The sequence below is a fragment of the Dipodomys spectabilis genome, unplaced genomic scaffold, assembly GCF_019054845.1.
Source record: "Dipodomys spectabilis isolate Male_0828 unplaced genomic scaffold, ASM1905484v1 ptg000043l, whole genome shotgun sequence".
In the NCBI taxonomy this organism is placed as follows: Eukaryota; Metazoa; Chordata; class Mammalia; order Rodentia; family Heteromyidae; genus Dipodomys; species Dipodomys spectabilis.
Genome location: NW_024870720.1, coordinates 27,524,079 through 27,536,473, shown reverse-complemented (window position 1 = coordinate 27,536,473; position 12,395 = coordinate 27,524,079). Strand labels below are relative to the sequence as shown.

General features: G+C 37.4%; 1 protein-coding gene across 1 annotated transcript in view; it reads left to right on the top strand.

Moving 5' to 3' along the window:
• Positions 1 to 12,134, top strand: part of Adamts3 (ADAM metallopeptidase with thrombospondin type 1 motif 3) — a 204,776-nt gene extending 192,642 nt beyond the window's left edge. The window contains exons 18-22 of the mRNA XM_042678383.1: positions 1,400 to 1,565; positions 3,851 to 3,983; positions 5,617 to 5,824; positions 7,044 to 7,161; positions 10,359 to 12,134. Coding sequence (XP_042534317.1) covers positions 1,400 to 1,565; positions 3,851 to 3,983; positions 5,617 to 5,824; positions 7,044 to 7,161; positions 10,359 to 10,885 — 1,152 coding nt within the window. The 3' untranslated portion in view covers positions 10,886 to 12,134. The remainder of the gene's footprint in view (positions 1 to 1,399; positions 1,566 to 3,850; positions 3,984 to 5,616; positions 5,825 to 7,043; positions 7,162 to 10,358) is intronic.
• The last annotated feature ends 261 nt before the right edge of the window (positions 12,135 to 12,395 follow it).

Genomic DNA, 12,395 nt, shown 5'->3' with positions numbered 1-12,395 from the left:
TCTAGCCAAACACTCTGTCAGTGACCTATATCCCGAGCCTTTTTCTTTTCTCCTTCTGAAGTTGTCCTTTCTATTTATAGTGAATTATACAAATGTATCTGACTGTTTCTGGACTCTCAGACAAAAATTGTTTAGTTTTGGCCCACTGGTTATAATGTAACCACAGGAAGACACAGGAGGGAGATTTTGTAGCTAGGAAAGGTAGAGTTGCAGGTCAGAAGGGTCTTTCTTTTCCTCTTAAAGAACTGGAACTTGAGGTTGGGAGCCACAGAGCATGGTGGCCAGGTTGTCATGGTTGAAAAAGTTAGATGTCTGTCTAGACAGAATGAGTTGATATTTGACTCTCAATCCTGTATTAAACACAGGTTAAGGAAATACAACACAGATACTAGATTCTTTACCCAATGGGCTCTCAAACAAAAGCTATGTCTAAAACATTAAAATTGCATGGATTGCACATATTACCCCTTGGTATAATTCATTCACCCTAAGCTATATAGAATGGCAAACAACAGAGAAAACATTTGTGATTAATGCTTTTAGTATGTAGAACTTTTTAGAAATTAAAATGTGTACCAATTAAAGAGGCTGACAATTATGCAGTGCACAGTGGACAAAAATACAAGTGAGAAATCAGTTTGGAGGAATTGAACTTGGTAAGTTATGAAATAAATAAAGATCTTTTTCCAGTACAGTTTGTGAAGGTGAAAACTTTAGGACGTTTTAACATAGTCCTATTTATGAAAATTACAATTGCTTTATCTCTGCTGGCCATTCACCAGTCTATTACAAAAACAATAAATATGCTGTTAATCTACTGGAAATCTTCTTAATGGTAGAGACCATAATATGTACTGAAAGACAAATTTTTATGTCTAAAGATCAGCATCTTTAAAACCATGTTATATAAAAATATTTACATGTTATCCAAGAAAAATTGTGTGACTTATTATGGGAAATAAGCAGGAACAGACAAACACGAAAGTGACTTTCCTTTTCTCTTGTTTGGTAGAACTATGAATGGGTTCTAAATATATTTTTCCATAATATATTTTGCCTTGAGGGAATATCATTATTGCAAAAGAGCTTATTATTTTTTTAAAAACTTGAAAATACACAGATGGTAAAATTTAAGGAAAACTATGGTGAATGTTATATAAATGCAAACTTAACTCCTTAATGTATGCAGTTCTTTGAAGCATTTTTATGCTCAAAATTTTATATATATTTTTAATATATATTTTTAATATATATTTTTAATATATTTATTTTCTTATATATTTTTTATTTAACTGTGTGCCTTGCACTTGGATTGAGAACATTATATAAGAACAATATTGTGAAATGTTTAGTTTTTTCACTCAAAAAAATAAAGCTTTTTATTTCATGTGGGCTTTAGATTATACCTAAAGAGAATGATACCCGCTCCCGCTTGACGTATAAGTATATCATCCATGAAGACTCCGTGCCTACAATTAACAGCAACAATGTCATTCAGGAAGAATTAGATACTTTTGAGTGGGCTTTGAAGAGTTGGTCTCAGTGCTCCAAACCCTGTGGTGGAGGTAAGAAACAAAAAGTTATAGTTTTAACATGAAATTCATTCAAAAGCCAATCGTGCTTCTACCTCTAATTGAAATACCAAGAATAACAACCAAAATGCAAGTACCAAACATGGTTAGTGAAAATCCCAGAATCAGCAAAGCAGCATATTTCATTCATTACAATGGGGACCACAGAATCTCCTTGCTAATTTCTCTTAGGTTATATCTATGTTCAGTGCGGTGGTTACACGTAATCACTTTTCCACAACTCCAAAACTGTCCCAAATCAGTGTGCATAGATTATCACCTTTCTTCTCTTTTTTCTTATTTTTTTTTTAAAGTAGAGTAGGTGCACAAAGGGGTTTCAGTTTCCCAAAAGATTAGATTATGAGAACAATGCAACTTAATCAATGTTACTTCTTCCATCATTCTATTTTATTTTGATAACTCTGTAGCTGATTATGCTCTGTATTTGGATCCAGCTTTTACCCGGAGTGCTTACGTATCCCTGTAAAAATACTCAACAATGGCCTAATGAGATGGGTGTATTTTCATATCCATTTTACTGATGGTAAAACCCCTACACCAAGGAAGCTAACTAGTGTTGTTCAATTCTCCCATCATTCATTCCTCTAATTCTGAAAAATACTGCTGTGTTGAGCTGGCTAAGATAGAATTCTCCCCAACAGGAAAGGGAAGGTGAGGCACTATCATAAAAATGATTGCATACATAACTGTAAACAACACTATTCATGTAGGGAATGCCTGAGTTAACCATTTTTATAACTTAAAATTGAAGAATGTATTCCTAAAGTGTATCTAAAGTTAGTAGGAACTTTTACATAATTAAGAATCTTTTTTTATTTGTATTTTTTGCTAGTCCTGGGGCTTGACCTCAGGGTTCTGGGCATTATCCTTGAGAGTTTTTGCTAAAGACTAGTGCTTACCACTTGAGCCACACCCTCATTCTGGCATTTTGGTTGTTCGAGATAATTGTCTCAAGAGTTTTCTGCCTGGGCTGGCTTTGAATCATGATCCTCAGATCTCAGCTTCCTAAATAGGATTACAGGTGTGAGCCACTGGCACCTGCTTAAGAACATCTCTTTATCCATTACAGGTTGGTCATTTAATTCAGATTCTCCTTGTACCATTACATCCTCTTGGTCCTAATGCAGGTCATGCCCATGTGGCTCCTTCCTGGCCAGGTTTCCTTCCCTGTTTTGGAAGGGAGAGTTATGGCAACAATCTTTGATTGATGGTAATTTTCTACTATTCCTGTATCCCTAAGGTAAAAATTTTTGAGGGAAAAGTAGGACTATGTTATTTTAAAATCCTCCTATCTTTTAATGTAGTATTGTCACCTGCAAATAACTGGATCATCATGAGTATGCATTTAACCAAAACTGCAGGACATTTTACAAAAGTGGTTTATTCATTTCAAAAATATTGATTGCAATGAAAAAGTGATTAAAAATAGTCATAATGCATCTCAGAGGCTAGACAGATTAGCAGTTCAATGTAAGATACAATCTTGAGTTGGAAGAGCACTGCTACAGGGATCATTGGGAGGACCTATAACAGGTTTTGTCTATATTATTCAATGTTAAATGCCCTGCTTCTAAGAATCATACAGTGTTTCTAAGGATCAAGATGTCTGCAAGTTAAATTCTCAGTTCGGGAAGATATTACACAAAGTAAAATGGTAGCTATGATGGATAGTAAATTGCTGACATGCTAACAAAAGATTAACCTAGATGCAGCAATCTGGGTTTTGTGCTTTCTTTACAAATTTTTGTAGATTTTGAAATTTTTTCCAGACTAGTAATTGTAGAAATCAAAATTGAAAATATTGGGAGATCTCCTTATCTCTGGCCTCTTCATATGTGACACACCTCAAGTGTCCTGTCCCTAGAATTTAATTCTGCTTCTTTTGCTTTTACCCATACAATTTGAACTTCAAGATTTTTTTTTGCTCAAGGAAGTTGGGCTCTTATAAGCTTTTGTTGCCTTTTCTCCAGGAAAGCTTTAAGGTGCCCTCTGCATAGTTATTCACATAATACTATAAAGCCTCTGGCACCAGTATTGATTATCACACTAAAATGCATATACTGCATTTATTTAAATTCACTGGAAAGTGTGCATAATTGATGTTCTGTAGCTTCTAATAAATTTTAAAAGATTAGCTATTTTCACCTTCAATTGAAAATGATAGAACCTCTTACCCTTCTTACCTTTGCACTTGGTTTACTATGTGCACTCAAAATATTCCTTGAATGAATATTCAAAAAGGGTATTTCTTTTTCCAGGTTTCCAGTACACTAAATACGGATGCCGGAGGAAAAGTGATAATAAAATGGTTCATCGTAGCTTCTGTGAGGCCAGCAAAAAGCCAAAACCCATTAGACGAATGTGCAATATTCAGGAATGCACACATCCACTGTAAGCATCTAACTGTCCTATTCTGAGAGTGAAATAGGAGTTTGGCTCATTTAAAGTTTTACCCATAAGCAAAGCTTATATAAGGATTATATTAAAGCTGTGGTTGCTGCCTCTTAGCTGCTAACATACACCACTTTCTTGATTCAAGGTTTGGGCAGAGTTGAATATTCAATATCTACTGTGCATTGTGAGATAGTTTAGCACTGTGTACAGCAAACATAAACCATACTTATTCCTTCCCTATGCTTCCATATTGGTTTCTTTGTAAGAGCTATTAGTTTTTGGGGCTTCCTTCAGTATGTCTTTGTTTCCATTCCTCTGAGAATTTTCTTCTCCAATAAATGTATGTCTTCATTTTCTCCATTTTTATTAGCATATATTACACAAAGGGGGTTTCAGAGTGACATTTCCATACCAGACATTGATCAAATTCATCCTATTTACTCTTCACACCCCTTTCTAAGAGTTTTTAGTGGATTTCATCATACTACTTTTATGTAACGTAAATTCATGATTATTCACTCCTCTCCCCAAATACTATCTTTTCCTGGAGCATAACTCTCTTCTAAGCACTCAGGAACAGAAGGGTTCTTTTCAGTCTTAGCCTAAACTCTACCCAGCTTTCTCCTGGGGATTCTCATTGTCTCTGTTTGAAAGGAATCTCATTTCCTGCATTAGTTGTCTTCTCATTTCTTGGTTCATTCTAGAAGTTTCAAATGTAAGTAAAATTGCAAAAGATGTCTTTTTCTAACAACTTTGATGTTAAAAACATTGGCATCTACCACTGAAAATTAGTTGTCAGTTTTTTTTCTCTCTCAAACTAGGATCTGTTGTTTCCTAGTATCTTAAGATTTCACAGTAATGAAGGGGCCGTGACCCTCATTTTTCCTAATGCTCTGGGATATGTAGTTGTAGATCTTTTAAATTGACTAATCATACTTAAGAACTATAATGTAATACTGTGAGACAGAATGGTAAAAATCAAGCTAATGAACATAATCCTTCCCCTTCTATAATTTTCTCTGTGTTGTGAACCTTTTAAAATCTGCTCTGAGCAATTCTGAAATACGCATTACATTATTATTAGCCCTACTCAATTTTTAAATCCAATATCATGTCCTGTAGCTACCCCTCCACTCCTCTTTTCTTCTTGGGCTTAATTTTATTCAGACTGTTTAGAGTCCTTTCCAAATTATTTCCCCTCAAATATGAAGTGCTAAAATGTAATCATGCACCCTGACTTTACCTTTCAGTTTTTTTCCAGAAAGAACTGACCAAAAGAGGATAAAAGGGTCCTTCACAGCAACAGCTGTTAAAATAAGTAAACTCTATAGATTTCATGAAAGCATATTAAAAAAAGCAGTAACCTTTTTGTCTTAGTACGCATCTGTGGCATTCCTAGTTTTATTGACTTCATGGATTTCATTGCCTGATCTTAGCCAGGGTAATCTTAAGAACAGGTTCAGAATTCCCAGGGCCAAATCGCCAAGTAGACGAAAAATAAAACTGATGTTAGAAAGTCAGAGCTGCTTTGGGCTACTGTGTGCCCTGCTAGGCTGTGGTCACCGGGAGAGCGAGGTGGGGATGTGCACACCATGCATCCCATTGACTGTTCTGGCTCCTCTCTCTGCAGCTGGGTTGCAGAAGAGTGGGAACATTGCACCAAAACCTGTGGCAATTCCGGCTACCAGATCCGCACCGTACGCTGCCTCCAGCCACTCCATGATGGCACCAACCGCTCTGTGCACAGCAAGTACTGTGTGGGTGATCGTCCTGAGAGCCGCCGGCCCTGTAACAGAGGGCCTTGCCCGGCCCAGTGGAAAACTGGGCCTTGGAATGAGGTGGGTGTGTGAAATTCTATGTGCAGTAAATTTTAACTTGACTTAAACATCAGATAGGCTTTGTGTAAACTGAGGAACTGGCATGTTTTCTAGTCATCTGGGGTTGGTAGGAAATTTTAACACTTTAAAACAGTACTGCAGTTAAAAATCAGGGCCAGTGGCTCAGGCCTGTAATCTTAGCTATGCAGAAGGCTGAGGATCAAAGCCAGCCCAGGCAGAGAAAGTCCATGATACTTTTATCCCCAATTATCCACCAAAAATCTGGAAGTGGGGTATGGATGGCTCAAGTGGTAGAGTGCCATCCTTGAGCAAAAAAAGCCAGAAGATGAGATCCTGAGGTCAAGCCCCAGTAAACAAATTACTTGGTAGGAACAATCCATATTTATGTGCATTTGTGGCATGAAGGTGTGTCTAAAAGATATACCAAGATCTTTGTTCATTTCTATTTGTACACACTAAATTCCAAACAGACCTTGCTTGTTGAAGCGTACTAGCTTCCACTTGGCTTGTTTTTGCCAGGGTCCAAATTCCCACCTGCACATTCATAATGCTGTGAAGCTTAGCTGTAGCAAAGGACTGACACCTCTCTGAGTCTGTGCAGTTTTCCAAAACATCATCCTTTGCTTCCCCAGCATGCAGCCATTGCCTGGTGAAGGATGATGTTTGGTGATAGGCTGACTCATTGTGACCTTGCCCATATTGTCACCTGTGTTTGGTATTTGTAAAGAGCACGGAGGAGGAAGCATGCAAGTGAGGGTTGTCCATGCTGAGCAGTGAATACAACTCACATCCCATTCCTCCCAGAGAACAAAGGTGCTTCTTCATAGCTTGGAAGTTGCTATCTTCATTAATAAATCTATAGGAGTAAAGTAACAGTAGTTACTGTGATGAAGCTGAGTTCATCAAGGCCATCCTAATGGCTTCTGGGTTGTGTACGACATCTTACTTCCTTTGCTCTTAGTCCCACAGTAGTACTCTGAGGCAAGAATCACTATAGAAGCTTATGGAAGCTTTCTAGATGAGGATATTGAAATTCAAACAGTACCAGGTTGAGGATGATAAATGATGGAGCCCTTGTTTAAACCCTGTCTTCAAAACCACTGATAATAATCATGGCCCCAGTAGAGAAACAACCACCACAGAACTAGGGGGACCATGAGTGCACATGGCTTCCAGTCTTGGTGGAATAAACCACTAACTACAGCCTTTATCTCTGTAGTGTTCAGTGACCTGCGGTGAGGGAACAGAGGTGAGGCAGGTGCTGTGCAGGGCTGGAGACCAATGCGACGGGGAAAAGCCCGAGTCTGTCAGAGCCTGTCAGCTACCTCCCTGTAATGGTAAGTGGGATCTCACTGTTCTGATGGTTTTTTTTTAAGCTTTTACATGAGTAAGGTACATTTCTCATTGAACACTATTACCCACTCCATTATTGTTCTCCAACTATCCCTTCCCTCTCCAGACTCCACCCCCACCTCAAAGTTGTAAAGTTCATTTCCAACATTGTGTCCTGTGAGTATCATTGGTGCAATGGGTCATCTTTTGTACTTCTTTCAGCATTTTGTTATTTCCCTTTCCCCAATCAGATAAATGCATCTCCCTGGCAATCTGTGGTACACTCCATCTGATGATTTTTTTTTTTTTTTTTTGGTCTGGTTGTGGGGCCTGAACTCTGGCCTTGGGCGCTGTCCCTCAGCTCTTCAGCTCAAGGCTAGCACTCTACCACTTGAGCCACAGCGCCACTTCCGGCTTTTTTCTTTTTGCTTATATGGTGCTGAGGAATCGAACCCAGGGCCTCAGGCATGCAAGGCAAGCGCTCTACCACTGAGCCACCTTCCCAGCCCCTCTGATGATGTTTTTAAACCTAGCAGAGAAATAAGCAAAGAAAAACATCCTTGCAGTATTAGCCTGACTGCTACTTGTGACATGGCCCACCTCACCTACCCGTAACATTGGAATGGTGCAGTTTCGTGTGTGTGTAGATCTTGCCAATTTAGGTCTCTAATGAGGGCTACTTATTTTTATTCATTATGTTCTTCAAGTAAAATTTCACATTATTTCACACCCATGTTGATACATTAATTTTAGCAAATATGGCCTAGCAATTGGCTATATTTAAAAAATAATGTGTATTTTCTTTGTTTAAAACATATTGGTTTCCATCTCTGTATCTCAGCCTGTCTCATTTTGCCCTCTTTTCTGTGTTCCACACGTTAGGGGCCTATTTCTACTCTGCCCCCAGGCCCAGTTACCTCGTGATTTGACACATTTTGAGATTCAGGATTAAAGGTTTCTTTTCCCCAGCCTACAAATCCCAAAGTAAGCCACAGATATTGACATATGCTATGCTTTTCAACAAAGTTTGAATGTTTTTATATTTTGAAGTTTCAGGCTTTAAATCTTAAAAATAATTTTCATTATACAATGGCAAGTACAGATATGACCATGAGGGGGAGACATAGCACTTACAATTTGCTTTTTTGGCTTTGGTTTTGAAGTAAACTGATTTTGTATCTGGTTTAAAACCTTAAAATTTACTACTGCTATCTCTCTATATATATTATGTTACACGTATATAATATATACTATATATTATATTGAATATAATATATACACATATGTGTGTGTATAATTTATGAAATTGACAGGCTGAACTCTTTCCAGGAAAGCTTGATTGATCTTAAAATCTGGTAGACATAGCTAAAATATGGAACCAACCCAGATGAATGGATCAAGAAAATGTGGTATATATACACAATGGAATTCTATGCCTCCATCAGAAAAAATGACATTGCCCCATTTGTTAGGAAATGGAAAGACTTGGAAAAAATTATATTAAGTGAAGTAACCCAGGCCCAAAGAAACATAGGTCCCATAGTTTCCCTTATTTGCAATTACTAGTATATGTCTAGGACAATCAGAAAAGGTCAAAGGCTATGTACATATGACCATATAAGATGATGCTAAGCGAAATGACCAAGATAGGGACACGAGATTTTATCTTTCTTGCTGTTCTTTTTAATATACTATGTGACTTTTTTTCTTCCTTTTGTGTGTTTTTCCCCCTTGGTATAACCCCTATTTTTACTGTATTTGATTCCTGTGCCCTGCATCTTGTATGTACATTTTTCTAATTTAGAGAGGAGAAGGGAAATAACAAAATGCTGAAATAAAGATACAGGATGACCCATTGTAACAACGAAATGTACGAGACACTATGTTGAAAATGAACTTAACAACTTGGTGGGGGGAAGGAAGAAGTTGGGGAGGAAAGGGATGGTAGGGGAAAAACAGAGGGGTAACAATGCTTGACAGGAAATGTACTCATTACCTTACTCATGTAACCCTTCTGTACAGTATCTTTCCAATGAAAATATTTTTTACAAAGCTGGTTAATTTTTCTATCAGACATGGGAGCTATGGAGAACATCACTATATTAGTAGTTCCACATTTCTCTGCTAATCTGTAACTCGAAATCTATGCCTAAAGGCCACACATTTCTACATTTTTATCAAACAGGTAAAAATTCCCCTGAGTCACCATCTATTGTAGAACCAAATGGATTTTTGAGATCAGATGTAAAAATTCCTTAATTCCTTTTCCTGACTTACTCATATGGAGGTAGAGCAAGAAAGTTGGAAAATTTCCTTAACTGATTTCGTTGCCTTTAAGCCTTTCTCATGTATGACAAGAAAAATTATCGTGAAGAAGTGGCTAAAGATTCCTCTATGTGCATTTGCCCTTCCTCCATCTCTCTCCCCTTTCCTCTTCTACACAGAAGTATATTCGGGTTTTAAAAGAGACCAGGCTCCAATTACAAAGTACTCACACTTTACAGAGTCTCCCATTTACAGTCTTCCTCCAGCAACAAGGGAACACCTCATACTTTTGTACTCAGGAGGTTAAAGCCTAACCTATTCCTTATTTAAGGACATAACTATTGACCATTTAGAGTGAAGCCCACTAATGATCCTCAAGCATTCACAACATCAACTACAGTGACTTTAGCTGTAATATGATTCAGTCTATAATTTGAGATGTGGACATAGCATGATAGATCTTAGGATAATTCCTGGTCTGACCTAAGTACATACTCATTTTGCATGAACTTAGTAAATAATAGTGTGGGTGTATATAGAGAAACATCAAATACTTTGAGAGTAACTTCATTCCCTTAATTCTTTAAGAAAGTATTAAGGGAATGAATCAACCTTAGCTCAAGAACTATGGCCTATTTCATGCAAATTTGTGCTTTCAACAGTAACCTAAGAATTTTCACTGGTAAACACTTAAAGTAGAAGGGACACTGGGACGCTATTAGAAAGGCAGCAATTCAATATAAAACAAGCATAAAAATATAAGCCTTTTTTTTAATCTTGACAAATATCTGTGATGGTTCTCATTTCCCACTCTGAGACCCAAACTACCCTGCTAAACATTAAAATGGTAGTGGTAATGCCAATGGCTGTGACTAAAGAGCTTCCTATTTCAGTGAATTCAGTGAATTCAGCCTAACGTATGTTTTCACTTTTGCAGATGAGCCATGTTTGGGAGACAAGTCCATATTCTGTCAAATGGAGGTGCTGGCCCGATACTGTTCCATTCCAGGTTATAAGAAGTTGTGTTGTGAGTCGTGTAGCAAGCGCAGCAGCACCTTGCCACCACCCTACCTGGGAGAAGCTGCTGCAACTCACGATGATTCTATCTTCAGTTCGAGTGACCTCTCAAAATCTCTAGTGATGCCTACACCTTTGGTTCCTTACTATTCAGAGACCCCTGCTGAGAAAAAGTCTTTGGGAAGTCCACACACACATGCTGCTTTCAGCAGACCTGATGGTGCTAACTCACCCCAGAGAGGAGCACAGCAGGCTGGAAGTAAGACTCTGACCCCGGTCTCAGAACCATCCTCCTCATCCACCAAGGGTGCTGGCCACCTTGATTCTGCTTCACAGGTGGCTGCTGCATCCTTCCTTGACATCAGTGATTCCACAGGTGCTTCTTCTCAGGCAAGAACCTCAAAGAAAGATGACAAGATAATAAGGTTGCCTATTTTAGAAAGATGAGAAGATAGATCTGGAAACCTGGACAACCTCTCTCTCTGCATGGTGCATACAGCTTGTTCAAAGTGGGAATCTCCATAGATGGTTTACTTTTATCGGTTAAATGGAAGTATGTAAAGTGCTGGTTCACTTTCTCGTTGCTTTTATCCTCCCTTTTTATTCTGCATTGACTCATTTCACCAGAATTCATCAGAAGAAAGGACCAAAGATATGTTCACAAAAAGACAGTGCATTGCTGAGTCTGGTGGCTGCTCTCTAGAAGAAGGGACTGGAACCAATTGTGCATATCAGCTGATTTTTTTAATGCCAACGGTTTACACCTCAAGAAATTTTGGAAATAGTGCAAAGAATTGTTAGACTTGTATTCCTATTTATCTATATTAGAAATATTGTATGGGCAAATTTGCAGCTGTTGTGTAAATACTGTATATTGCAGAAATCAGTATTATTTTAAAGAGATGTTCTTGAATGATTGTTTACTATCTTACATTTCTGGATGTTCTAGGTGCCTGCCATTGAGTATTGCCTTATTTGACATTCCATAGGTTGATTTTTCAAAGCAGAATATTATGAAGAAGTTAGAATTACAGCTACTGACAATATAAGAAGCTTTGTTGTATGGTTTTTGTTGAATCAACAATGTGATACTTAAATTATAGAAAAAGCAGAGAACTGAAAGAAAAAGCAGAGAACTGAAAGATAAACAGATCTCATCTATTCCCTATTGTTTCTACAACTAAAACACAAAACCCAGGATTGATAATAATTAGAGCAGTAAATGAACCTGTACAAGACAAATGGTCTTGCCAGGACCTCATTTTGCACCCTTGTGATTTTTCTAATTTTCCTATTGCTGATATACAAATGCTTATACTTTTGAGTAGCTGAGAAAAGTATCAGACTAGAAGTGACAGTGCTTTGAAAGCAGGTTCAAGGAAGTATTCGTTAATGGTTGAAATAATTTATTTTCTGCATGGTTCATATCCAAATATTCACAACCACAATGCATCCGACTGCAATAATGTGCTAGTAATTTATGTCAGTGATCACCTTGCTCATAGTGAAGCCAGAAATGCTCTCTCCAGGGAGTAGATGTAAAGTACTTGTACATAGAATACAAAACGGAAAATATTTATTAAAAGTTGATTTTTTTCTTGATAGTATTTTTATGTACTAAATATTTACACTAGTAACAATAAAATATTTTGGTAAACTAGAGAGAGAATTTTCTGTGCCATAGAGGAGAAATTAATGCAAAGCCTATCACCACAGCCAATTCAAAGCTAAAAATCAATTTAATATCATGTAAACAAACCTTTGTTTTGCCTTTTTTTTAAGTAGTGGATGCAAAGCTGTTTCCCTTGATGGAAACATAAAATAGGAATTCAGCTACAGTTATGTCTTTAATGAACAGCGAATTAGAAACATTTTAAGGTGTATGAAAGATAAATATTCCACAAATGACACGTAAAGTATCCTAAGCAGAAGGTTCGAAGGCAATATTTGTAAACTA